General features: G+C 66.7%; 1 protein-coding gene across 1 annotated transcript; it reads left to right on the top strand.

Moving 5' to 3' along the window:
• Nucleotides 1–1,973: 1,973 nt before the first annotated feature.
• ERBB3 (erb-b2 receptor tyrosine kinase 3) lies at nt 1,974–26,620 on the top strand. Its single transcript, XM_074980113.1, has 28 exons — nt 1,974–2,114; nt 9,188–9,339; nt 9,991–10,177; nt 11,499–11,624; nt 12,509–12,574; nt 12,915–13,033; nt 13,168–13,309; nt 14,025–14,138; nt 14,336–14,456; nt 15,293–15,366; nt 15,585–15,675; nt 16,117–16,316; nt 16,567–16,699; nt 16,902–16,992; nt 17,200–17,354; nt 17,813–17,866; nt 18,380–18,521; nt 18,605–18,724; nt 18,909–19,007; nt 19,432–19,617; nt 20,208–20,363; nt 20,617–20,692; nt 20,829–20,975; nt 21,818–21,915; nt 22,379–22,546; nt 22,859–22,927; nt 23,210–23,477; nt 23,834–26,620. The coding sequence occupies exons 1-28, from the start codon at nt 2,030–2,032 to the stop codon at nt 24,352–24,354; spliced, it is 3,960 nt and encodes a 1,319-aa protein (XP_074836214.1). The 5' UTR covers nt 1,974–2,029; the 3' UTR covers nt 24,355–26,620.
• The last annotated feature ends 572 nt before the right edge of the window (nt 26,621–27,192 follow it).

Below are 27,192 nucleotides of genomic sequence, written 5' to 3'. Positions count from 1 at the left end.
CACGGTTACGCTGCAGTGGGCACCTGCCCAGCCACTGTCACAGCAAAGCTTTGTCGGCCTTGTGTGGGTCTGACCAGCGCTGGGAGCACGGGTCGAGGTGCCTTCCCAAGGAGGGGCCTTGTGGGCCACTACAGACGCCTGCCCTGGATTTCTGGGGGCTCCGTTCGCAAGCGGGTGAAAACCTCTTACCCAGCTTTGCAAGTCCAAGGTGACAAGGGTGCCCGCCCGGCCCGGCTGTCCCAGGACGGTCCTGTAGCTAAGCTGTCGCCTGGGCATCCCAACCTCTCTTAAGAAAATGGGCAAATTGCGCTGTATTTTGCAGGGTTCCTGGTCCCTGGCACCCTGTGCCCTGGGGTGGCAGCCTTTCCTGCCAGGGAGCTCCTTCACTGGGCAGCTGCCTGCTCCCTGGAGCTCTGCACCTTATGGCAGCAGCGCCTGCTGCAGGGGAGCTCCTCTGTGGGGCAGTTGTCCCATTCCCTGGCACCCCTCTGTGGCAGCCCCCCACTGCTGCTGAACACCAAACGGCAGCTGCCTCATTCGCTGGTGCCCTACAGTGCCAGGGGACCCCTCCACGGGGCAGCTGGCTCGGTCCCTGGCCTCCCACTCCTCATGGACACAGCTCTGGCTTCATTCCCGGCCCTCCCCTTCCAGGAGGCTTTGGAACACCCCCCCCCCCACTAGGGGGTTCTGAAGCCCCCATCCCCTTCATCCCTGGAGCAGCAGGCCCATTGCCAAGGGGCCCTGACATGGGACAGCCGCTCTGCGCCATCGTTGGAGGCCGGGGTCCTGGATTTTCCATAAGGCAATAGGGTCACCCAGCGGCCTTGGGATCGCGGCTTGGAAGGTGGCAGGTCGTGGACCGGCTAACTGGAGCAGTGGGCGACCAGCCAGCCCCACCCCAGGCCAGAGGGGGACCCTTCCCCTGTAGTTACACATGCAGTGGGGCTGAGCTCCTGGCCCAGCCATGCCGTGCTGCTCCACAACACACATACCCGTATACACACATGTACACATGCACACACATGCTGTGATGGGCTTCAGGGGTCCCCAGGCGCTGCCCCCCATCCCCAAGCAGGAGTGACTCTCACTCGGCAGGAGACCAGCGGGTTTATTAGCTGACAGGACACAGCATCGTACAGAGAGGTCAGTGCAACCGCCAGGGACAGCCAGTCCCATCTGTGCTGGTGAGAGGAGCCCGGGAGGACCCCGCAGCCGGGGCCTGCCCCCCCCACTTTGTCTCTCTCTCTCCCAGCCCAGACTCACTCCTTCCAACTCCCAGCTCCCATTCACACCCCTCAGGCTCCACCTCCCCCTTTGTCTGCAGCTCAGAAGTGTCACCTGGTCTCCTGGTTACCCCCAGGAGGAGCCCCACAGCCTCTGTGAGCCCCCCCCACGTATCCCCCACTCCATCACACATGCACAGACAGGCACATGCACACGTGTACACATGTGTACGCACACGTATACACACGTACGCACATGGGTACACAGGTACACACGTATCCCCCACTCCATCACACATGCACAGACAGGCACATACACACGTGTACACACGTGTGTACACACGTACACACACGCGTGCACACACCCCGCGCTGCTGTTTCCAAGCCGGAACGGATTCAAACTCCGCCTAACTGCAGAAAAACTTCACTTCCACCTCGATCGGCGCCTTCGCCGCGGCCCACCGGGCGCAGCAGGTCCGGGGGCCGCCCCTGTTCCCGGGGAAGCCGATGCCGCGGGCGGGTCGGGGCTCTGCCCGTCCCTGGGTGCTCGGGACAACTTTTATCCCGCGCGCCATGCAAAGGACTGGCGGGAGCCCAGCGGGCCGGGCCCGGACGCCGCCAGGGGTGCAGGCTCTGCCCACCCCAGGGGACTCAGCCCCGCCCCCCGCTCAGCTGGCTCGTCTCTGATTGGCTGCGAGCCGCAGCCAATGAGCGCGGCGCAGCCGCTCCTGAATGGAGCGTGTGGCCGTATTCCCCGCCGCGCGGCGCAGCGCTGCCGAGCGGAGCCCAGCGGGGCCGGCGGGAGGATGCGGCGGGTCCCGCTGCCGGGCGGCTTCCCCGGCTGGCTCGTGCTGCTGCTCTGGCGCCCGGAGCTCGCGGCCCCGCAGGCGGGTAAGTCGGGGCGCGGGGATGCGCCCTTGGACCTGCCCTGCCCGGGGGCGGCCCCGCGCCCCCCGCCCCCAGGCCCGGGCTGGTCCGGCACAACTCCCGGGGGCCGGCCGGGGCCCAGAGCCACGTCTGCCCCGCTCCGGCCCGCGGGACTCCTCGGCTCCCGGGGGGGTCCGGGGGGTCGGTGCGTGACCCCGCTGGCGGCTTGGGGCGGGGCGGTGCCTTTACCTCCCGCACGGGCGAGCCGAGCTCCCGCCTCCGCCGGCGCAGCCCGACCCGGATCGGGGCCGCGGGACCCGCGGGCTTCCCCCAGGGGAGCGGGCGCGGGGAGCGGCCGGGCTGTTGGTATCTGGCTCGGCAGGTTCCCGGCCTCTCCCCGCCGAACAGGCTGGGGCAGGTCCGGCGCTCGGGATCAAGGTGCTCTCGGAGCTGCAACGTTTGCTGGCGCCGGGCCAGCGGCCGCTCCCGGACACCTGTCGCCTTGTCCGCCGGGCAGGCGCGGCTCGTCCAGGGGGCGCCGAGGGCCGGAGCCGCGCCGGGCTCGGACCCCAGGCGTTGGGGCTCCCCCCCGAGCGTGAGGCCGGCGGGACAGGCTCAGCTCTCGCGACTGACTGCGATTCGCGGGCCCTCGCGACAGCCCCCCGCCCACTCCTCGGCTGATGACCCCCTGCGCCGTGCCTCAGTTTCCCCATATGCCCGCCGGACGGGCCGGCTCGCTGCCCGGGGACCCCGAGGCCGGTGTTTGTGTCTGTCCGGCCCTGGGCCTGTGAGTGACCCCGGAGCGTGGCCCGGGCGCGGCCCTGCAGTTCGCTCCCCGGGTGTGCGGGGCCCGGGGCTGCCTCTCCCGCCCGCCCCGCAGTGGAAGGGGGACCCCGCGGCCCCCGCCCAAGGGCAGCTGCGTTGCTGTGACGTGCCCCACTCCCGCCCAGGCCTGAGCGGGCAAAGCACCTGCGCACCCACGGGCGCTCCGGGCCGCGCGGGGAGGCGGCCGGTTCCCTGCGGGCCCGTGGCTGAGCCGCCGCTGACCTGCGGTGATGTCCCGCCAGCCCGGCCCGGAGCCGCGGGGCTGTAGGGAGCGCGCTGCCTCAGTTCCCCCCGTGAGCTGAGCGCCCGCAGCCGGCGGCGGTTCTGCCCGTGGTGCGCATCGCCCGGGCGCGAAGCTCCGCGGGAGCGGGCTGGATCACTCGGGCCGGAACCCAGGCGTCCGGGAGGAGCCCGGGCCGGGCCGGGCCGTGCGTGGGACCCCCCTTGCTCCGCGTTGGCACGTTCCCGGCCGGCCCGGGGCTCCCTCGCAGGTGCAGCGGGGCCGGAGCGACCCTTTCCCCGGCCGGGCTCTGCGTTCCCGGCCTCTTCCCCGCCCCGCGCCCCAGCCTCGGCCGCATTCCTCGGGCTCTGCCGCCGCGGCGGTATCTGGGCCCGGGCGCGGGGCGGGGGCGCCCAGCGGGCCGGGCCGGGCCGGGCCGGGCCGGCGGAACAAGTTTTGTCGCGCGCGCCGCAGCGTGCGCCCGGGCACCACCCCAGCGCTGCGGTCAGCGGCGGGGACCCGGCAGTTCGCAGTGTCCGGGCCGCCCCGGGCTCCGCCGTTAACCGCCGGGAGTGGAGCAGCCCGGGGGCCGCGGGGGGAGTCTCATTCCTAACCCGGCCGGGGGCCGCTGGGGCTCGGGGCTGCGTTCCGGGCGTAGCTGGGCCCGGCTGCCTTCGCTCTCCTGCTTGTACCGGGGTTTCCTCCCCCCTCCCCCGGCCTGGGCTCGGTGCTTCTGTCTGTAGCTCTTTGTTCCCAGCGGCCAGATTTTTTCCAAAGCCCTAATGGGCCCGGGCCTGGGAGCCCCACGCCCGGCGGGCCAGCGGATAAAGGCTGCCCATTGTGTGGCCGGTGCAGGCCTGGAGCTGGAGGGGCACAGGGTCGGGACCCCCCGGCAACAGCCGCTGGGGCAGCCGCTCCCCTGGTCGGAGCACAGCGCTGCCTGTCGGCTGGAGCAACTGAGCCAGGACTCCTGGGTTCTAGTTCTCCCTCTGCCAGTCCCAGCCCTGCTGTGCCTCAGTTTCCCCTCGGTGGTTTTGTTGGCTTCCTGCTTCGTCCCCTTGCTCCAGCCAGATGGGGCTCTGGTGGGGGGGCAGAGGCAGGAGCTGCCCACCCTGCTCCAGGGCACCTACACAACAGGGTGGCCAGAGTGCCAGGCTCACGGCCCTTTGTCTGCCCAGCTCCCCTTGCCAGGAGCTGGTGGGGGTGTGCCAAAGAGTCCCCTATGCCCCTCAGAGATGGGGAGCAGAGGGATTTCCCAGGGCTTCCCCCCAAGGCTGTCCCTGCCTTGCTGCTCCCAGCCCACCGGGGGTCTCTGGCCATGAGTGCGGCGACCCCGGGGCTGGGCTCGGTGCACAGGCTGCTCGCTCCTAACAGCTGGAGCGCCCCTCCCTCGCCGACACCCCTGCGCTGTGACAAGGTCTGGGTGGCTGGGGCTGGTCCTGTGGGCCGTGGCCGGGGAGAAAGAGGCTTGGGAACTCATGCTCCGGGCTCTGTTCTCGGCTTGGGGAGCCGGGCCTGGGGGTCAGAGCAGAGGGGCTGGGGGTCAGGATGCCTGGGTTCCCTCTGGGAATTGGGGGGTGTTAGTGACCCCACAGAAGCGGTGGCGTTGGGGCCCTGCAGGCAATGGGAGTTACTCATACCCTGCCAGGACTCTTGGGGGCTTGTCTTTGCCCCCCCCGTGCCTCAGTTTCCCCTCAGCAGGCAGGAGGCTGGAGGTGGCCAAGGGGTTCTGCCCCTGCAGGAGCAGCAGGGGGAGTGGCTGGGAGCTCAGAGGTGGCCAGACCTGGGGGGTGGGGGTGCAGGGCTGAGGACTCCCGCCAGGAGGGGGCAGGCAGCCCAGGCCGGGGCCTGGCGGGGCGGGAAGGAGACTCGTCCCTTTGTGTGGCCAGTTAATGACCGAGCTGCTTCGCTGGCTCCTGCCTTTATCTGCAGCGAAAGCCCCTCTGTTCCCAGCGCCTGGGGCAGTATCCCGGGGGACCCTGCACTCCCCTCCCCGGCTTCCTTGGGCTCCTGGGACAGGCCTGGGGCCAGGTCACGCTGAGCCCAGCTGCTGTGCCCCTGACCTGGCCACGCCGGGCACCTGGACCCACGTCGCCAAAGGGCTTTGCCCAGGGCCCCTCGCAGGCTGGTGGGTTTTCTGCCCACTCAGCTCTATTTCCTGCACTGCTCAGGAGGGCACAGGCTGAAACAGCCACAGGGCTGGGGCTGTGGGTCGGGTGAGGGGCACCGGCAGGGCTGGGAGGAGCCTGCGAAGTTACATTCCAGGCCCTTGGTAAACAGGTGCCAGAGGCCCAGGCTGCCCTTGGCTGTTGCTCTGTTTACCCGGGATGGGGGGGGGGCCGGGACGGACTTTTGAACTTCCTTGTGTAGTTCCTAGTTCCTGGGAGTTGTGGGGCAGGCGGGCCGGGCCAGGATCCCTCACTACTGGGTGTGGGGGTGAACCAGGTGGGGGGAGGGGCCTCAGCAACAAGCTGGGGGGGCAGCAGCTGCAGCTGCCTGGAGCACTTTGAAGCGAGGACGTGGGGTGGGGGAGGGCTGGAAAAAGTGAGGCCAAGGAGCGAGTCTGTAGCAGAGCCGGGGACAGAACCCAGAAGTCCAGGCACCCAGCTGCCCCTGGCTCTAACCACTAGACACCGCTGCCCTGCAGGAGCTGGGGAGGGAACCCAGGAGTCTGGGTTCTCCCTGGGGCTGGCATGCTGCCCCCCGCCCCCTCCCAGTTATTTCTGTGGGCCAAGGAGGGAGGTTGTCTGGCATCCTCTGAATGGCCTCCTGGGGTGGGGAGTCAGGATCCCTCCATTCGCGTGCCATGACTCACTCTGTACCACTGAGGCGGGGTTGTAATATTACCGGGGTCCTGGCTACAGCTGAGAACCAACCCTGGGCAAATTGCTTGCAACCGTCTGCTTACAGCCTGAGCTGGGGCGTCCTTCTCAGCAAGGCAAATCCAGCCAGCCCCAGAAGTCCCTCTGCCCTCCCCACTGCCCAGCCAGAAGTGAGACAGGCAAAGCCACAGGTTCTCCTGCCGCTCCTAACGCCCCACCTGCGACCCTCCTGCTGTGAAAGCCCATTGCCCCAACTCCACCCAGGTTCTTCCAGCCGTCGGAGGGACCAGCCACGTCCCCAGGTCAATAGATCCCTCGATCTCACCCGCAGCCCCACGCCGGGCCGGTCCCTGGCCGTCTACCATGCAAAGGGTTATTAAGGAAGAACAGGGCGAGAGGCGAAAGCTGCTGAAGGGGGACGTTACATCTGCCACTTACAGCTCCTGACGCAGGATACAGCAGTGTTCTAAGCTGGTTTCCTGAGAGCCTCTGAACTGCCCCCCTGAGTCGGGCTCCCGGCTCACATAGGAGGTCACTGCCAGGACCATGCTATGGCCTTGCCATGGGAGGGAAAATCCCTTCTCCCTGCACTGGGTCACCTGCCCAGGTTGTCTGCTGTGCCCTCTGCCATTGGCCCAGTGTGTTTCCGTCCCACGCCTGGGTGTCTGGCTCTGTTCGGCCGCATTGCCTGCCTGGGGGGTGCAGGCCCCTTCTGTGGGGAATCTCAACTCTCCAACGTTTCCCATGTGGGCACAGAGCCCTGACATGCCCCTGCCTGGCCCAGCTGGCACAGGGACGCAGGTGGCACCCCTGGCTTCAGCGACTCGCTGGCCTGGCCTGCCGAGCGCCGGCTCCAGAGCAGACCCCAGGCAGTGAGCACTGGTGCGGTTTCAGGATGATTTATAAGCCAGTAACATGGGGGGGTGGTCACTGGGGTGTCTCGGGCTGCTCTGGCTTGTCCCACTGAGGGCATGGGGGGGGGACCCAGGCCGAGATCGGCAGTGGGGGGGAGTCAGAGGGTTGAGGGACCCTGGGGGAGACCAGGGAGCAGGCCTCAGCCTGGCCTGGGGAACTTTAATGGAGGGCAGGAGCAAAGCCCTGTGGGGCTGAACCTGTGGGGCAGGGCCTGTCTGTCTGTCCGTCCCTGGGCGGGGAGATCGTTCAGTCTGGGGCTGGCAGCTCCCTTGGTCTGGCTCTGGCCCGGCTCCCACCCATGGGCCCCGCAGCCCCAGCCGGCAGCGCAGCTGGCACGACCAAAATAGCTCCCATGGCCGCGCCCAGCTGCCGGGGGGGGAAGGGGGCATTCTGCTCCCTGTCAGTCACAGCAGCCCATCCCCCATCCAGCCGGGGGGCATCCACCAGAGGCACCTCCTTCCCCGGGCCCCTCCGGAGGAGGTGGGGGGTGCACTTGTCCCCCGCCTCCTGGTGGGTGTGAGGCATGACGGGGGGAGAGCGCAGCCTGGAGGGGGTCCAGCCAAGATCCCCAGTGCCCTTGGGCCGGCAGCTCAGGGCATGAAGGGTGAAAACACTGGCTGGGGGGGGCAGCAGGGTCCTACCCCATCGGCACTGACCCCTTCCCCACAGAGTAGAGAGACCTCATTCCCAGCCCCCTAAGCCAGCCCCTTCCCTGGCCGGGGGCCAGGTGGGAGCAGGTGCCCCCGAGGGGGCAAACCCCGCCCCACTCCCAGCTGCTCACACCTGTGACAAGTTCCTTGTTCTCTGTAGCGGGGGCATGAGGCAGGGCTGTGCTCGAAGCCCCCTGAGCCACAGGCATCACCAGGGCACTGCCCCCCTGGCCCGGCCCGGCCTGTCTGGTGCCAGCTCTTCCCTGCAGGCCGGGGGCTTATCTCAGCCGGGAGACAAAGACCCCATTTAGCACAAGCTGCCTGAGTCACGTCTGGCCGTGGGGGCAGCAGGAAGGATGCAGGGAGAGTTGTGGCCCCCTGACCCCCCGGCCCCCAGCTGTTATCAGGCAGGAAGGGCCAGACCCTGTCTGGACCTGGGCACTGGAGGGTGTTGGGAGAGGGGCTCTGAACACCCCTGAACTGGGGGTGGTGTCCTCCTGTAGGCCCCACGTGGGTGAGCTGGCACTGGCCTGGCTGGGGGGGGGTGCATGAGGGATGGAGGGTGGGGCTTGGGGGCTGCAGTGGGGCTGTCTGCGGGGGGCAGCAGGGGCCCAGAGGGTTTGGCAGGATCTGACTCCCTTGTAATGGACCACAAGTCTGGGGGGAGGAGCAAAGGAGCCCCCTTGTAAACTGAAGAGAGGGAGCCAGGCTTCCTCCTGGGGACCTGGGGGAGCGGGGAAAGGATTCCCCTGGGGGGGATAGGAGGCCAGGGAGGGGGTTTCTCCCCAAATCGGGTGCAGGGGGGCCAGGATCGACCCGCCCACCCCAGGCGCTGCTAGGGCAGAGTCGTTCCTGGCAGGGGAGGGGGTGGAGGAGCCCCCATTGTAAAGACAGAACATGCCTGGGGCCCTGCCCCCCCCAGACGCTCCCAGGCCCCCAGAGCCGGGGAACAGCTACGCCCCACTGCGAGGCGGGGGCCGTTTGGGCTGGCACAATGGAGCCTGTGTCCCCTGGCCCCTCCCTGGGGCTGGCAGGGCCGCCCACGTCCCAAAGGGCCGATTCTTCTGCGCCAGAGGGGGGGTGACCTCTGCAGGGCCTGTCAGAGGATGGAAAGTTCAGAGGAGGGGGTTGGAGCAGTGAGGGGGAGGGGAGAGGTGGGGGCTGGGCAGGACAGGTCGGTCCCTCCCTCCCTTGCACAAGAAGCGTCTGGGCCTGTCTGGGGGGTTGGGAGATGCCGTGGGAGGGGCCCGAGCCAGGGGAGCAGCGTGGGGAGGGGTTGGGAGGTGCCCTAGGATGCCCTGCGTGGCTGGCTCGCGACCTGAACCCAGGAGTCTGGGATGCCTTGGCCCTGCCTAGAGAGCAGGACAGGTGGACTGGCACAGGGCTTGTCCTCCCGGCAAGGCAGGGTCAGGTGCCCCCCGCGCCCTCCCCGCTGGCATCGGCTGCCCCTTGGCCACCTGCCAAGTGTCCCTCCCCCCACCGACATGTCACAATGGTGGCATTGTGGCAGTGTGTGGGGGAGGGGAGGGTTGTCCTTTGCTTACCTGGGGGGTGGGGCTGGGGCAGGAGGCCAGCCCCCTGAGGGGCCCCCAGCGGGTGTGCGTGCACACGCGCGTGCGAGGCGTACCCTCGTGCAGCTCTCAGGCCCTGCTGTCCCCCCTGCAGTGTGCGCAGGGACCCTGAACGGGCTGAGCGTGACGGGCGACGCCCAGCACCAGTACCAGACGCTACACAAAATGTACAACAATTGCGAGATCGTCATGGGTAACCTGGAGATTGTGCTCATCGACCACCACCAGAACCTGTCCTTCCTGCAGGTGGGGCCCGGGGCGCGGCTGGGCACTGGGGTTCTGCCAGGAGGAGGGGGAGCTCCAACTGCCCTGGGAGGGATCACGCCAGGGTGGGGCTGCCGGGGCACGTGCGTGTGCGAACACACACGTGCAAATCCCCTGTGGTGCAGGCGGTTACACGGGTGTGAGCACGGGGGGGGGGGCTCAGGGCCCACACGGCTGGATTGCTGCTCCCCAGTGCCGCGGGCTAGCGCTGGCAGCTGCCGGCTCCAAGCACCGAGGCCGGAGCTCCCGGGCCCCCAAATGCTGCTTCTGCCCCCCTTTTATTGAAGCCCCCAACCCGCAGAGCTGGGCCCTAGAGCCAGGGGTGAATTCCTGGAGCCTTTGGGTCCTGCCTGCGCCGGGGGGCGAGGGGGAACTGAGCTGCATTGGGGTGAACACCGGGGGCAGCGGGAAAGGGGTCATTGCAGGCAGCAGGCATGTGTTCACGTGTGCCTGTGTTCAGGCGTGCATGCTCACAGGCGCGTGCGAGGGACGCAGTGGTCAGCAGGGCAAAGGCACAGGAGAGCCGGCAGGCGACCAGGGCTCCCTGAGCGAGTTGCTCTCCTGTGCGCCCCGGCTGGCCAAGGGGCCTGGACACGGTGCAGGCTGACGGCGCCTTGTCCCGCTGCCCTGCAGACCATCCGGGAAGTGACCGGCTACGTCCTCATCGCCATGAACGTCTTCACGAACCTGCCCCTGTGGAACCTGCGCGTCATCCGGGGCACCCAGCAGTACGAGGAGAAATACGCCCTCTTTGTGCTGCTCAACTACCACCGCAACGCCACGCACGCCCTCCGCCAGGTGGGCTTCAACCAGCTGACGGGTGAGTGTGCCACCCTGGTGTGTGACACGAGTGGGCCGTTCTCAGCCCGCAGGGTGGCTAACAGCCTTGTGCAAGCTGCGTCGGAGGCTAACCAGCGGCCTGTGTGGCTTTTCCTGCCTGGCGGCTGCCCCGAGGCAGGGCAAGGCCGCGTCAGCAGGGGTGGGGTGTGTCGGGTGCGGGTGCCATGGTGCAGGCTGGGCCTGTTCACGGCACAAACACCATGACCTCACCCTTGGCCACGGCTCACCTGCACTCTGCAGGGGGAGGGGCGAGGCCATCACAGCTTCCAGGTTGCCCTGCCCGCCCTGCTGGCAAAATGCAGCCAGTGCTAGGGTGGAGGACGGGAGCCGCCCACAGCAACGCCATGTAACTGAGGCCGAAAACAGAGCAGAGTGGAGCAGGGGCCCAGCCTCCCTGTCTCCAGGGAGGGTGTCGGGTAGGAGCTGTAGTCCCCCCTCAGAGGCCAAGGTCACATGTTTGTCTGCAGAACGGCAGCTCACGCGCATCAGCCTCTGTCTTCCTCCTCTAGTTCGGGGAAGGGGCCAGATACCAGCTGCAGCCCACAGCATCTCAGCCCCTTCCCCGTGCCAGACAAGGTAGATAAGTCCCTGGTGGGTTTCTTTGGTGTCTGGGGGGGGTCAGACTTTGGGAGGAAGGAATCTGGGGAGGGGGAGTCAGGGCTGAGCATCGTTCTCACGGGGTCCTTGCCCCCAGCAGGGAGTTCTGTCTCTGTGCCCCATTCCCAGTGCTTGGCTGGGGGAGGGGAGGGCAGGGTGTAAAGGAGGGGGGGTCCCCAGCACTGTGGACCTGCATTCCAGCCGTGGCCTGCGGAAATCACCCCCTGTCACCAGCCCCCCAGCTCTCGGGGCTGGCCCCCCACAGCCCGTCTGAGAACACCCCTGACCTGGGCCTTCCCAGCGGGGGGGCACGGAGTGGCCAGATGGAACCCCCTGCTAGTGGCGTGAGTGGGGCCCCACACGCCATGTGTCCAGCCCCCTCCTCTCCCCGGCCCTGCAGGCAGGAGCCCCACTTCCCTTTCCCTGCCCCCCATGCTGTGCCCCTTCTGAGCCCCAGCATGGGGGGGCAGCCAGCGCCAGGGTTCCCCCTAATTTTGCCCACCCCTGTGCAGAATGCCTCGTGTTCCGCGCATGGAAGCGGGTGGGGACGTGCAACACCAGCCCACCTGCTGCTGGCCTGGGCCTTCCGCTGATCAGCCGGGCAGCGCCCAATTCTCACCAGCTCCCAGGGTACCGGCTCAGTGCCTGGGCTTGGGGGCCAGCCCGTGGGCAGAGCCTGGTCCCAGCGGCTCCTTGCCTTGCAGAGATCCTGGCGGGCGGGGTGTACATCGAGAAGAATGAGCAGCTGTGCCATGTGGACACCATCGAGTGGAGGGACATTGTCCGGGACCAGCAGATCGAGCCGGTGGTGCGGGACAATGGCAGGCAGTGTGAGTGTCTGGCCAGGGCACCGCCACCGCCCGGTCCTGCTGGCAGCTGCCCCTGGGCTCCAGCTCCCCTTGCGCCAGGAATTGTAACCATGGCGCTGCCCCCCTGCTGCCCGTGGCACAAGGGGTGAAAGTTGGGCTGGGTGCCCAGAGGCCAATTCTGCCTCAGTCCCCGGCCCAAACAAGGGGGCCTCCCTGGGCCAGGCTTTCACGGGCTGGGCAGGGGCTATTCACAACTCTGCCACTGACTGGCTGGGCGAACCTGGTCAAGTTACACCACCCGCTCCCTGGGCCTCTGTTTCCCATTGCACCCTGGGATCTTGGGGGAGTCCCCCACTTGCTTTGGGCAGCACTTGGCACAAGGCAGCTCTGGAGGCGGGGGGCTGCCAGAATTGGAGAGAAACAGGGAGGCAGAGCAGGGCCCCAGCTGCACCTTGGGAGGTGTTCAGTTCCCTGTGCCCCAGCACAGCAGGGCAGAGCACCCCACTGCCCAGCCCCCTGCAGACATCGGCCCCAACGTCCAGGGTCCAAAGCACCTCCCCCGGGCCAACAGGGCCTGGCAGGGTGCCCAGCTGCAGGGCAAGGATGAAGAACTCAAAGCACCTTTACCCACTAGTCCTCACTCCCCTCGGAGCGCAGGAGTCTTGGCTCCGTCAGGTTCCCAGCAGCACTGAGGGCTCCCGGTCCCTCGTTAGCTCTGGTCAGGGGGCCGGGGTGGCGCTGAGCGCTGGACTGACTCTCCTGCCCCCTGTGCCGCCCTGCCCATAGGAGGGGCTGGCCTCCGTTCCTCTCCCTACCCAGCCGGGGCCTGGCCTGTGCCTGGTCAGGGTGCCAGAGCCGGAGCCTGGCCCCTCTGCCCCCTGACACTGGCATTTCCCTCCCGCCAGGTGCCCCCTGCCATGAGAGCTGTGACGGACACTGCTGGGGCCCGCGCCCCACGGACTGCCAGAAATGTGGGTACCGGCTCACAGTCCTGGATGGGCGGGGTGCTTGGCAGGGCCGAAGGGGGAAGGGTCTCTGCTTGGCAAAGAGAGCAGGGGGTCACATGGGTGCTGGTTCCCTGGACCTGGCTGGCGCCAGGAACCCGCTGTGGGGCAGGTATCTAGGGCTGGGGGTCCCTCCATGGGGCAAGTATCTGGGGTCAGGGGTGGGAAGGGGACCAGAACTGCCCTGGCAGCACCTCCAGGCCCCCCCGGGGCGAGGATCTGGCCCTGTTCATAGGCGCCGGGGGCGGGAGTCTTCGGGGAGTTCAGACCACAGCCCCCTCTCACCCGTCCCCTCTGCTCCCCCCAGTGAGCAAGACCATCTGCGCCCCCCAGTGCAACGGGCGCTGCTTCGGGCGCAACCCCAGCGAGTGCTGCCACGACGAGTGTGCGGGCGGCTGCACCGGCCCTGGCCAGACCGACTGCTTCGTACGTCCGGGGGCCGGGCGGGGGCAGAGATGGGGAGGGGCGGGACCGGGTGGCGGAGGGGCCTGTATGTGCCAGGCCGGGGTGGGTGCCCCCGCCATGCCAGGCTGGGGTCTCTGACGCTGTGCCCCCCGCAGGCCTGCCGCCACTTCAACGACAGCGGGGCCTGTGTCCCCCTGTGCCCGCAGCCCCTCATCTACAACAAGCTGACCTTCCAGCTGGAGCCCAACCCCCACACCAAGTACCAGTACGGGGGCATCTGCGTCGCCAGCTGCCCACGTGAGCCGGGGCTGGGGGGGCTCCCCAGGGACACCCTGACCTCTCCCAGGGGCGTGGGGAGGGGTCCCAGCCTTCCTGCACAGCCCCCGCCCTGTCCCCACCCTGCCCCCACTCCCTCCAGCCCCCATCCCTCTGACTCGCTCTCCCTCACCCTCACTTTCACTGGGCTGGGGCTGGGGAGCCGGAGGGGCTCCGGGCTGGGGCGCGGGAGGATCTGAGGGTTGCAGGCTTGGACCGGGCGGCACTTACCTTGGGCGGCTCCAGGTCCTTCCAGCTCCGCACGCTGCCCCTGCCGGCCAGCACCCTCTCTGCAGCTCCCGCCGGGGCAGGTGACAGCCCTAGTCCTACCCCCCAAGACCTCTCTCCAGGGGGCAGGGGAAACGACCTGGCCCTGCTGTGAAATGCCACCCGCCACTCACACGGCGCACCCGTGCCCCAGCAGCGCCCCACCCCGCCCGCTGGGGGCAGCACTGGCAATCGTCCCTCCCAGCCTGTCGCCCCAGGCCAAGGATGGCAAAGGGCCTTCCACAGAGCGGGGCTACTCTAACCATTTAGGGAAACTGAGGCCCGGAGCCAGGCAGGTGTGACGTGCCTGGAAGGCGCGCACCCAGCTGAGCAGGAGTCCAGGTTCCCAGACTCCCCTGCTCCAACCACTAGGCGCTCCGCCCCCTCTCCTGCCCAGGAGCGCGGCGTGACCCACTGCCTCTGTCTGCAGACAACTTCGTGGTGGACCAGAGCTCCTGCGTGCGGGCTTGTCCCAGTGACAAGATGGAGGTGGAGAAGAACGGCCTGAAGATGTGTGAGCCCTGCTCCGGACTGTGCCCCAAAGGTACGGGAGGCGGGTCTCTCTCGGGGCCCCAACGCCTCCAGGGTGTAGCCCTACCACGTAGGGACAGAACCCAGGAGTCCTGCCTCCCACCCCTCCCCCCGCAGGGCTCTGCCCCTCCTCCCCTCCTGGAGCCAGGTTCTGGGCCTGGTGGGGGGAACGGCCCAGGCACTTCTGCTGACTTGCCCCCTGCCCCGCAGCCTGTGAGGGGACCGGTGCCGGCAGCAAATACCAGACGGTCGATTCCAGCAACATTGACAAATTTGTCAACTGCACCAAGATACTGGGCAACCTGGACTTCCTCATCACGGGGCTGAACGGGTGAGTCGCAGCGCCCCCTGCTGGCCCTCCCCCCTCCCTCTGCACCGCAGCGCCCCCCCGCTGGCCCTCCCCCCTCCCTCTGCACCGCAGCGCCCCCCCTGCCAGGCCCTCCCCTGCCTCCCTCTGCACCGCAGCGCCCCCCCTGCCAGGCCCTCCCCTGCCTCCCTCTGCACCGCAGCGCCCCCCCGCTGGCCCTCCCCCCTCCCTCTGCACCGCAGCGCCCCCTGCTGGCCCTCCCCCCTCCCTCTGCACCGCAGCGCCCCCCCGCCAGGCCCTCCCCCGCCTCCCTCTGCACCGCAGCGCCCCCCCTGCTAGCCCTCCCCCCTCCCTCTGCACTGCAGCGCCCCCCCTGCTGGCCCTCCCCTGCCTCCCTCTGCACCGCAGCGCCCCCCCGCTGGCCCTCCCCCCTCCCTCTGCACCGCAGCGCCCCCCTGCTGGCCCTCCCCCGCCTCCCTCTGCACCGCAGCGCCCCCCCTGCTAGCCCTCCCCCCTCCCTCTGCACTGCAGCGCCCCCCTGCTGGCCCTCCCCCCTCCCTCTGCAGCCAGCCTCCTCTGCATCTGCCCCTGGCCCAGCGCCCCCTGCTAATTCCCTTGCCTCTCTTTGTAGCACAGCGCACCCTAATGCCCAGCCCTGACTCCCAGGGGAGCACAGCACCTCAACCCCACCCCACGCAGCGCAGCACCCTCTTCTGGCCCCCTGCCTCGCTCCCTGCAACTCACCCCCCAGCACCTCATTTTGACACCCTGGGGAGAACAGCGCCATCCGGCCAAGCTGGGCTCCGCCAGGCCAGCTGTTCTAACAGTGTCTGGGTCTTGTCGTCCCCCACCCCCTGCAGGGACCCCTGGCACAACATCTCTGCTCTGGACCCGGAGAAGCTGAATGTCTTCCGGACTGTGCGGGAGATCACGGGTGAGGAGCAGGCAGGGGCTGGAGGGGGCGAAACGGGGGGTGGGGGGACAGAACGGGGGTGGGGGGGAGGCCCCTGCCAGTTGGTCAGCAGGGAGACACAAGTGTCTATGTCAAACCAGGGCAGCCAAGGGCGGGGGTCGTGGTGCCCAGAAGAGAGCAGTGGGGGGTGGGAGAGGAAGTGGGGGGTCATTTCTGACACTCTGGCTGCACCTCCCCAGGTTACCTGAACATCCAGTCATGGCCCCAGCACATGCACAACTTCAGCGTCTTCTCCAACCTTGTCACCATCGGGGGCCGGAGCCTGTACAAGTGAGACCCCCACCCCGCGTTGTAGGGGGCATGTCCCTGGCCCACACAGCAGCAGGAAGCGCTCCCTGGCCCCTTGCCACCCTGGCAAGCAGGGCTGTGGCTTAGGACGGGCTGGGGAGAAATGGAGCCGTCGGTTCTGGGGTGTCAGGTCGAATCCAGCCCTTGCTGGGTGGGGGCTGAGAGCCAGCCTCTCGGGGGTCCTGGCTGAAACAAGTCAGCGGGTCTCAGCCCAGTTCCTAGCAGGGAGGCGGGGTCCATTTCCCAAGCAGCACCAGGACACCCAGGTCCTCTGTTCTGTCCCAGTGCACCTCAGAGCTGGAGACAGAACCCAGGAGTCCTGGCTCCCATCCCACCCTGCTCTAACCACTAGCCCCCACTGCCCTTCCGGAGCCAGGGATAGAATTAGCGTTGTGGGGCTGACGCGGGCACCTCCGTTTCCAGCCGTGGCTTCTCCCTGCTGATCATGAAGCACGTGAACGTGAGCTCGCTGGGGCTGCGGTCGCTGCGGGAGATCAGCGCAGGGAAGGTGTACATCACCGAGAACCGGCAGCTCTGCTACCTGCACACACTCAACTGGGCCGCGCTGTCCCGCCGCAGGGCTGACCTCGACATCAAGAACAACAAGCCCCGCAGCAAGTGCGGTGAGTTGGGGCAGGTCTGGCGGCAGCCCGGGCGGGAGGGCCAGGATGCTGGGTTCTGTCCCCAGAGTGGGACGGGCAGCGGGGTCTAGTGGTTAGGGGCACCGGGAACGAGGACTCCTGAGTACCTGGATCTGGGAGCAGGAGGGTGGGGGAACAAGGGGGCACACGAGCCCCTGGGTGGCATGGGGAGCAGAGGGGCCGTGGCTGGGGCTGCGAGCTCACCCCAGTACTGACCCCCGGCTCCCTGCAGTGCAAGAGGGGAAGGTGTGTGACCCACTGTGCTCCAGCGACGGCTGCTGGGGGCCCGGCCCCGACCAGTGCATGTCCTGCCGCAACTACAGCCGGGAAGGGACCTGTGTGGACACCTGCCGCTTCTACCAGGGGTAGCGGGGGAGAGCTGGGGTGAGGGGAGGGGGCCAGGAGGCTGAGGGGTGGGGTGATGGGGGTGATGGATGGGGGGAGGTGCCTGAGGGGTGGGGTGTTGGGGGTCTGAGGGCCTGGGGAGCCTGTGTGGAAATGTGGGGGGGCAGGAGGGACAGGAGGCCCCTGGGGGGCAGCATCAGTGACCCCCCTCTTGTGTTGCAGGCCGAGCCGGGAATACACCCGCGGGGGTGAGTGCTTGCCGTGCCACCCTGAGTGCGCGAGGACCGAGGGCAACCTGACCTGCAACGGCTCGGTGCGCAGTGCCCCCCAACACTGCATGCTGCAGGGGAAGGGCAGGGGCCTGTCCCCTTTAGGGGGCGCCAGCTCCAAGCCGGCCCCAGGGCGGGGGCTGGCTGGGGAAAGGGGACTGTCTCCTCTAGGGGGCACACTAAGGGTTGTGGGTGCTGGTTGTGGTGGGGTCCCCCCCAGCCCCCCCTGACACTGTGCCCCCCTCCCGCAGGGCGCGGATGCCTGCCTGAGTTGTGCCCGGTACCGGGACGGGCCTCACTGCGTGGCCAGCTGCCCCCAGGGCGTCCTTGGTGAGAGGGGCCCCATCTACAAGTACCCGGACGCCAGCCGTGAGTGCCGGCCCTGCCATGAGAACTGCACCCAGGGGTGAGAGCAGTGGCTGGGGGAGGGACCCAATCCTGCAGCCCCCCCCCGGCCCCAGGCACAGCTAGGGGAGGCCCCGATCCTGCAGCCCACATCCAGCATGGGGTGGGGGAGGGGCTGCAGCTGAGCCCCACGTTCAGCTCCTGAGCCAGTGATGGGGGCTGGAGGGCTCCATGACCTGGCGCTGCCAGCGCCTGCCTGGGGGGGTCAGCTGGTGAAGCATTGACGCTGGGGCTGTCTCCCAAGAACCATCTCTGCGCGGTTCCCAAGGTCAGGGGGAGAACCCAGGAGTCCTGGCTCCCAGCCTGCTCTAACCACTAGCCCCCACTTCCCTCGCAGAGCTGGGGAGAGAACCCAGGAGTCCTGGCTCCCAGCCTGCCCCACTCCAACCTTCCCACAAGCCTGGCGCTCTGCAGCTCCTGTCCGTTCATGGGGTAATTAGCCAGTTTTGTCTCCGGCAGGTGCCTCGGGCCACAGCTCCAGGACTGCCTCAGTGACCCCCTGCCTGTTGTCAGGTACTGCCCCAGCAGTCTCCGATACGCTGGCCCGGGGTGGGGGGAGCTGTGTGTCAGCAGACGTGGGGCAGAGGGAGGGGCTGGGCTCCTGCACGGATTGAGTTTGGCCGTTCTCAGCCCGGTGCTCCCAGTGTATCCGGGGCGAGTGCCCTCCAGGCTGGCTCTGTCTGCACCTTCCTTGTGTTGGGGCTGGCCCAGGCCGCACTGCAGGTACCCCCGGGAGCCAGGGCCGTGGTGCTGGACTCAGCCTTGATACCCTCCCCCCCAGGCCAGGCCCCTCGCCTGGGACCAGCTGCTGAGGGTGGGGCTGGGGTGTCTGTCAGGCCCCCCTGGACTGTCCTGCTGCTCCTCTCCCAGCCTCCTTGGCTGGCCAGAGACCAAGGCCCCTGGCCTGTGTGGCAGAGGGGCCCCCGCTATAGTGCCGTCCCCGATGCCCCTGGGATCAGCAGCAGGCCCCATAGGCGGCGCCGGTGAATCAGGCAGGGCTGGCGCTGACCCCCCGGCTGTGCCCAGGAAAAGCCCCACGGTCATCGCAGTGGTGGTGGTCGGCTGCCTCTTCATCTCCTGCTCCTGCTTCCTGCTCACCCTGCTCTACTGGCGTGGGAAGAAGATCCAGAGGAAGCGGGCGATGCGCCGGTACCTGGAGAGGGGGGAGGTGAGAGGCCCCCGCCCAGCCCCCACTACCCTCCGGAGCCCTGTGGGGCCGGGCGCCCATCTGACCACCTGTGTCCTGGGCAGAGCCTCGAGCCCCTGGACCCGAGTGAGAAGGCCAACAAGGTGCTGGCCCGGATCTTCAAGGAGACAGAGCTGAGGCGGCTGAAGGTGCTGGGCTCAGGCGTGTTCGGGACGGTGCACAAGGTAAGGGGGGGCTGTGGCTGGGGGGGGTTGTGGGGGTTGGGGAGCAGGTCCTGGGCAGCTGCCAGGTGGGGTGTCACCTCACGGCTGTGGGGAGCCCAGGGGACCTGGGGGGCGTCGCCTCGCTGCTGTAGGGGGGCAGGCGCTGGGATCCCAGCTCAGTTCACAGGGGGTCCCCTCCCGCCAGGGCGTCTGGATCCCCGACGGAGATTCCATCAAGATCCCTGTCAGCATCAAGGTGATCCAGGACCAGAGCGGCCGGCAGACCTTCCATGCCGTCACCGACGTGAGTCAGCCCTCGCTTCGGCCTGTCCCTGCTGCGCCGTCACCACCTGCTTCCAGGCTTGGTGCTTTGGAAAGGCGTAAAACTCTGGTGCTTCTCCATGTGCCACCGCTCCCCCCACTCGCCCCAGCATGGCGGGGGTCAGCACTGCCGGCCCTCGCTGCAGCAGCCAGCCGGTGGGGCCCTGGCCAGCATCTCCCCGGTCCCCGTTGGTCTGGCTGGGCCCAGATCCCAGTGTTGGGGAGTTCCGCAGGCGCCTGGGGCGGGAGGCGGAGCCTGGGCCGTGACGGGCACCTGGGGCGGGAGGCGGAGCCTGGGCCGTGACGGGCACCTGGGGCAGGAGGCGGAGCCTGGGCGGTGACGGGCACCTGGGGCAGGAGGCGGAGCCTGGGCGGTGACGGGCGCTTGTCTCCCCTGGGCCCTGCAGCACATGCTGGCCATTGGCAGCCTGGACCACGCCTACATCCTGCGGCTGCTGGGCATCTGCCCTGGGACGCAGCTGCAGCTGGTGACGCAGCTGCTGCCGCTGGGCTCGCTGCTGGAGTACGTGCGCAAGCACAGGGACAGCATCGGGCCGCAGCTGCTGCTCAACTGGTGCGTGCAGGTGGCCAAGGTGAGCTGCCCCCCGCCCTCGACAGCACCTCCATGCTGGCGTCCAGCCCACCTGGAACTGGAGCACTCTGGGGTGAAGCCGGGGAGGCAGGGCCCCGGCAGAGCTGGGCTCTGGGGGTGGGGTGGCTGGGCCTGGCTGGGCAGGGCAAGGAGATGGGGTAGTGATTGGGGTTGGTGCTGTCCTGAAGGTAGGGTGAATGTGGCCTGTTCCTCTCCGCTGGGGCGTTGACTCTGAACCCTAATGAGGGAGTGCTCTGAACAGGCCAGTGGTGTCAACCCATTCTTGGTCAGGGTGGTGGGAGGAGCCTTTGGCTGTGTGGGTGGAGCTTTTCAGTGGGGGCGGAGCCTGATGCCCTGAAGGGGGATCTATGAGGGTTGTGGGTGGGTCTTGAGGCCAGACCACTTCAGCAAGGACATCCTGCTGGCTCTGCAGTTGTGGGTGGAGCCTTGAGGCAGTGGGTGGAGCTTGAGGCTATGGGTGGGACTAGGCCAGCAGGAGTGGGTGGAGCCTTGAGGCTACGGGCAGAGCTTGCACAGCCTGCTGCCCATCACCAGGATGAAACTCCAGTGAAACTCGCCTCTCACCCGCAGGGCATGTACTACCTGGAAGAGCACCGCATGGTTCACCGCAACCTGGCTGCCCGCAACATCCTGCTCAAGTCGCCCAACCAGGTGCAGGTGGCCGACTTCGGGGTGGCGGACCTGCTCTACCCCGACGACAAGAAATACTTCTACAACGAGCTCAAGGTGGGACACCCTCGGGCCCTCATCCCCGGGGAGGCAGCGCTTGAGGTGCAGTCTGGCCTGAGGCTCCCTGCTCTTTTCATGCATCGGCTGGTGCGGGGCTGGCGTCGGCTCCGCCCTATGGAGAGGGGCTGGTTGGAGAGGTGACCCTGGGACCCCATCAGAGAAGCCCCGTACACGCGCTGGCAGAAGCAGCCCCCTCCCCCGCACCCTCCGCCCCGGCTGGGTAACGCTCCTCCTGCCTCTCGCCCCACAGACCCCCATTAAATGGATGGCGCTGGAAAGCATCCACTTCGGGCGGTACACGCACCAGAGCGATGTCTGGAGCTACGGTCAGTGCCCGCCATGTGCCCCTGCCCAGGGCAGCCAGGCTGAAGTAGCCAGGAGCTGTGCCCCCCTTCCGCCCTGGGACCCGGGGGCCCCCTCTGGCACGTCCCCTGACTGACCCTGGTGCCCCCCGTCCCACAGGCGTGACGCTGTGGGAGATGATGACCTTCGGGGCAGAGCCCTACGCTGGGATCCGGCTGGCCAAGGTGCCCGACCTGCTGGAGAAGGGCGAGCGGCTCACACAGCCCCAGATCTGCACCATCGACGTCTACATGGTGATGGTGAAATGTGAGTTGCTGCGGCCGGGCGCAGCTCTGTCCATCCGTCTGTCCTGTCCATCGGGGCTTGGCCCTCCTCTCCCTGCTGGGGGCAGCTGGGGAGCTAGCTCTGGGAAGGGGTCTGGGGGTCTGGTGCCCCGTGGCCCAGCAGGGCCTGTGGGAAGGATGCATGCTACCCCTGCTATGGACCAGCTACTTCAAGGTCTGCAGTGCCTGGGTGCAAGGAGGGCATCTAGCAGGGGGGAGCTGGGAGCCCCACAGCTGGGGGGGCAGAGCACAGCCCTGGGCAGGAGGGCATGGCACTGTGTAATGGAGTGGGGGGAGTGCATGTGTGAGTCAGGCTGGATGTCTGAGGCAAGCAGCAGCTCCCAGTGGCTAAGGATGACCCTGGGGCTACAACTGGCAGGTGACACCTCTGCCTGAACAAAGAGCAGGGAGGAGCTGAGCTGGGTTTTTGAATCGGGGGCGGCAGTTAGAGGCTAGGAAAAGGGAGAGCTGGAAGGCAGCCAGCCTGAGGAGGGGGAAGCTACACCCCAGAGGGGCCCCCCTCGGGGTCTTCTCCCCAGGACAGGTTGGAAGGACCGTCTCTGGCTGCTGTGCTGTCGCTTCTGTGAGAAACTGGACATCTGTCGCCTAATAAACTTGCTGTTGTACCTGCTGAGTGAGAGTCTCTCCTGCCAGCGGACGGGGTGCAGTGCAGGGGGACCCCTGAACCCCATCACACACTGTCTCCTAGCCCCTCAGCTGGGGCCTGTGCTGCTGGGAGGAGTCGGGGGGGGGGGGAGACTGGGTCTCACCCCCCCACCCCAGCTGCCAAGTCTCACCTCCTTCCCCCCCACCCCCTTCCTCCAGGCTGGATGATTGATGAGAATGTCCGTCCCACCTTCAAGGAACTGGCCAATGAGTTCACGCGCATGGCCCGGGACCCTCCCCGATACCTGGTCATCAAGGTCAGTGTGCTGCCCTGGGCCGGGTCATTCTCTGCAGGGGGTGGGGGGGTGAGGGAGGCTGCCCTAGGCCCTCTGCCCTCGGCAAATTCAGCCTTCAGCACGGCCTCCCCCCCCACCCCCAGCTGCCCAGCCTATGGTGCATCGGTCCTTTAAATCCCCATTCCTGCCCCGCCACCACTGCCTGAGCGTCCCAGCTCCTGCCCCATCCACCCTTCTGCTCTCTGCTCCCTGCCTGACACATGTACCCCAGGGAGCTCTGGACCACAGGGGCCCTCCTGGGGGGAGGGGCAGGACCAGATTTAGGCACACCCCCTCCCCCTTCCCTCACTCAGACCCCCCAGGCGGGTCCCACACCCCTGTGGCCTCCCTGCTCCTCTGAGCACTAAGGCGTCCCTGGCTGCTCACCCCTGGGGTCCGGCCCCGCTAACCCCTTGTGCCCCTGATGTGGTGCCCTGCCCTGCAGAGGGACAGTGGGACGCTGTCCCCCACCGAACCCCCCCTGACCGACAAGGAGCTGGAGGACATGGAGGCGCTGGAGCTAGAGCTGGAGCTGGAGTTGGAGGAGGAGCTGAGCTCCTTCAACGCGGCCACCGGCCACTTCGCCTCCAAGCAGCGGGCTGAGTACGCCCGGGTAAGAGACAGCCGCTGGCACCTCCGCCCGGCCTGTGCCCCCCGCCCCCATCCTGCTCCTAAGCCAGGAGGCTAAATACCCTTTAAAAGCATGAACGGGGACACCCCAACGGTGGGATCCCCATGCTGGGGAGGGGTTTCCTTCCTGACCTCGGAAGTGCTCAGCCCCGAAGCATGAGACCTGGTTCCCTGGTCATGCCTCAGCGCTGGCCACACCACCCAGCTTGTGGCTGGGGATCAGGCTGGCTGAGCAAGTGCCCTCCCTCTCTGGCCTGCGCCAAACAGTCACCGCCCTGCCTCTGTCCGATTGCAGAGCCCCAACCTGAGCCCCGCAGCCGGCTACATCCCCATGAACCAGACTGGCTTCAGCAGCAGCCGCCAGGTACCCAGTGCAGCGTACAAAGGGTTGTCCTCTGCCAGGGGGTCCCGTGGGGCTGCGGGTTGGGGGTGAGGGGCACTGACAGGGCTGGGCTGCAAGTCAGGGGTGATGGACAGTGGCACGGTTAGGAGCAGCGAGGGGCGCCAGGACTGGAGTAACCAGGAGCTTTGCCCTGCCAGCTCCTTTGGGCCTTGCCCATCCCCACTGCTGTGAGCAGGACCAGGTCTCTTACGCAGCCCACGACCAGCAGCTCCTCTCCTGACCTGTCTCTCTCCATGGCCCCAGGGCGCTGGGCTGGGCTCCCGGCAGACCCTGAGGACCCGGCAGGAATCGCTGGGGCGGACGTTGTCGGAGTCATCGGAGGGGCGGGGCACGGCCTCGGAGTGCGAGCTGCCGGAAGAGCTCTCCCTGGCAGGCAGCCTGTGCCGCAGCCTGCGCTCCCGGGGCGACAGCGCCTACCTCTCCCAGCGCGAGAGCTTCCCCCTGGCCGCAGGCGCCACTGACGAAGAGGAGGATGCCAACGGCTACGTCATGCCGGAGCGCCGCAGCCGAGGTAAGGGCACCTCCATCTGCCTCTGCTCCCCAGGTCTTCCCTGCTGCCGAGGGGGGCCGTGGGGGCTGTAATTAGTTGGCCGCCCCGTTGAGACCCAACAAACTCGCTGCACCTGTGTCCTGGAGTCTTGGCTGCCTGGTCCCTCCCACTTTGAGCCTGGTGAGATTCCAGAGCCAGCTTCTCCCCTCCCCTGTGGTGCCCAGGTACGGTGCCCTGGCTGCCCACAGCGTACAAGGCTGGCAGGTGGCACCTGGACAGGGGCTGATACTGCCATGGGCCACCTCCAGGCAGAGGCCACGAGGCAGCTCAGTTCCCCCCAGGTACCCCTAAGGCTGGCTTGTTGGTTGACCCCACAGCGCGAGCGGCCAGCCTGGCCCGGGCAGTGCAGGATGGGCCGCTGGAGGAGGAGTACGAGTACATGAACAGACGCCCCCCGCAGCCCCGTCCAGCCTCGCTGGAGGAGCTGGGCTACGAGTACATGGAGCTGAGCTCGGAGCGGAGCGCCTCCCTGGGCAGCATGCTGAGCTCCCGGCTGCCGGCGCCCGACTGCGAGGCAGAGGAGGACTACGAGTACATGAACAAGCAGCCTCGGCTCAGCCAGTCCCTGAGCAGCATGCTGAGCTCGCCAGGGGCCAGGCAGGACGACTATGCCTGCATGAGCACGGCTGGCCCCCCCGCTGGCCCCGAGGAGCAGGGCTACGAGGTGATGGAAGCCATCCTGGGGCCGGGGCCGGGGCCAGGCTGCTCCAGCTTGCCCTGCCCCAAGAACGGATTCCTGAAACCCCTGCGGAGCCTGGAGGCCTCCGACTGCGCCTTCGACAACCCCGACTACTGGCACAGCCGGCTGTTCGCCAAGGTGGACGCCCAGCGGACCTAAGGGCAGCGGGGGGAGCCAGCTGCTGGTGCTGGGGCAGGGCCGTCGGACATGGGAGGCTGGCGCTCTGCTGGGACTCCGGTGCCTGCCTGCCCCAAATCTCCTTCCCAGCCTGGGGGATTTACAGGCAGCCGGGACCCGGGGAGAAACAGCCACTGAGGGGGCCGGCCCCTCCATCTGTGCCCCCTGCAGGCTGGGGTGCAGGGTCCTTCTGGGGGCAACATGCTGCCCTCTCTTTTGCCTCAGGATCACAGGCACATAGCTGGCAAGCGGGCAGAGGAGGGGAGCCGCATGGCCCCCCAGCCCGCCCCTGCCACCAGGGAAAGCTTCCTGTGATAAGCTCTCAGCTGGGGGCATTGGGGGCCCAGCCATGAATGAATCAGTCCCCACTCCACTCTCCCCTGCCAGCCAGGCGGTTCCCAAGAGGTGCTTCCCCCTCCCTTGGTGCCACTGAGCCCCTTGGAGCCGAAGCTGCAGCGTGCGTCCGTTTCTGTTTGGATTTAACCCTATTTCCACTGGCGAAAGGAGCCTGGGGGCCAGGATCTGATCTTGACTCTTCCAGAGTCACTCCTGATTCGCCCCAATGTAAACAGGGGTGATTTGGTGCCAGTGCACGTCCATGGGAGCCTGGGAAAAGCCCTGGCAGCGGCTCCAAAGTCACCTCCCCTTCTCTGCCTCCCAGAAGGAGCACCTGAGGAGAAGCCTGGGAGCTGGTTACCAGTGGGGGGCCACTTCAGGCCTGCGGCAAAGAAATGAAGTTGATATTTTTGCACTGAATCTGGTGGCGTTTGACCCCACGGGCGAAGCGGGAGCCAGGTGGCCCGGCACGCTGGCTGTGTCCCTGAGCTGGCCCTCTCTTTGGGGCTTTCTCATCACAGACTTCCCCTCTTTCCTCTCCACTGACAAAGGCCTCAGCACTCGCCACAGGCCTGCGGTGTCTGACCTTTGCCGGGCTGTGCCAGAGGGCTGCTGAATTGTCTCTCTCCACCTGTGTCCCCCAAACCGAGTCTGCGGCTCTGAATGATTTCCACTGGAGGCTATGGGATGTCAATTACTTTTCCTGCGGACCGCAGTGGGCCTTGGTTAGAGTAGGGGAAGTCACTGACCCCTTGGGTGGGCAGCATTGTGTAGGGGTTAGAGCAGAGCGCATGGGAGTCAGGACTCCTGGATTCTGGTCCCATTCTGAGCGGGATCCTTCCTTGCTCTGGCTGGCAGGACACCTGGGTTCTGCTCCTGGCTGTGGGAGACAGTGAAGTGGCTATCAGTTGGAGCAGGCTGGCCCCACTGCTGTGAGGTCTGAAAGGGGTGGGCACCGGGGCACACCCCACTGCTCCCCACCTCGTTCAGCCGCAGGATGGGCAGATGAGCCAAGTGACATCTGAGCCGAGCAGGAACCTGTTTCCCCAAGCTCCTCCCTGGTGCAGCTGGGGGAGCCAGGCCATTGCCCTGAGCTGCCAGCAGAGATCAGGAGTGCTGCATCGATGCTTTGGTGGCATCTGGTGAGACTGTCTCCCCTCTGCAGGAGCTGTGGGGAAGCTCCAGCTTCTGATTTCCCTCTTCCAATCGGGGCAGGGCCTGTGACCTGGCTCAGTCCCCAAATACCATCCTGCATGTGAGGGCTACAGAATCCACACTGGCCCCTGTCCCACCCTAGGGCCAGGTGAGGCCCCACACTTGTTCTAAAAGCTACTGCCCTGCCCCATTCCGGCAAGTGGCACTTAACTGCAGAAAAACCTTCCGCTGGGGGTGGAGGGTTTATTGTATTTCAGAATGAAAAGCAGAAGCAAGCCCGGCGTCTCCCCTCCCGGCCTGTGCTTTAACAAGGCTGGCTGCTCCAGCCGGTTTCGTTTGTATCAAATGCAGGAGCCGATAGTCTGCTAGGTCCGGACTCCTGGGTTCTAAACAGGGAACAATCCATAATGTGGCAGGTTTGCCGTGTTTTCTTCCCAGCCTCTCCCAAGGAGAAAGAACAACTCAAGAACAGACCAAAACCCACCCAGCAGAGCTGAGCCCAGGGCAGCAGCTCCCTGCTACACTCAAAGGGGCGGCTCTTGGTTTTCTAATTCTAGTGAAGTGATGGGTTCCAATTCCTCTGCAGCTTGTTTACAAAGGGCATGGCAACTTGGCAGCTCACAATGGCAGTGAGCACGAACCAATCCAATTTGTTAATTCCCCCTTTCACGTGCAGTGCCTCACCTAGCCTTGTGTGGGCTGCCCCAAAAAGGCCCTTCGTATACATTTTCAAAGCCAACAGGTTGATATGCATGAAAGCGGGGGGGGGGGGGGGGGGGGGGTGTGTGTGTGTGTGTGTGTGTGTGTGTGTGTGTGTGTGTGTGTGTGTGTGTGTGTGTGTGTGTGTGTGTGTGTGTGTGTGTGTGTGTGTGTGTGTGTGTGTGTGTGTGTGTGTGCGCGCACGCAGTTTGTTCCTGTCAGTGTTTGCATTGTCTTGCTGTGTGTCAGAACAGGTGACATGAAGGTTAAAAGAAATCTCTGAGCTTTACCATTTTAACTGTGGGACTCTCTGCTGAGGAATGAAACAGCTCTAGTGGTTGTGTTGCTAAAAGAATGGAGGCACACCCACTTCCTTTCACCATTGGGTTTGACACATTTGTGGCAACTAGGGATGCGTTTATTAATTCCTCTGGCATGAGGGAGAGATACCAAATACAGACAAACTGCAGGTAACTATATATCATGGCCTTAGTGAATACAGCATGAGTGAAGGAAATTGGAGGCTGTGGGCGGTACGAACAAACAATCGAAGGTCAAAGAGGACTCTCTAGGCAGCTGTGCCAAACTCGAGGACTCAAAAATCAGGGCTCAGTTGTAAAATCCTGATGT

The sequence above is a fragment of the Carettochelys insculpta genome, chromosome 29, assembly GCF_033958435.1.
Source record: "Carettochelys insculpta isolate YL-2023 chromosome 29, ASM3395843v1, whole genome shotgun sequence".
NCBI lineage: Eukaryota > Metazoa > Chordata > Testudines > Carettochelyidae > Carettochelys > Carettochelys insculpta.
The sequence above is the reverse complement of the archived record's forward strand: the minus strand, read 5'-3'. Positions and strand labels throughout refer to the sequence as shown.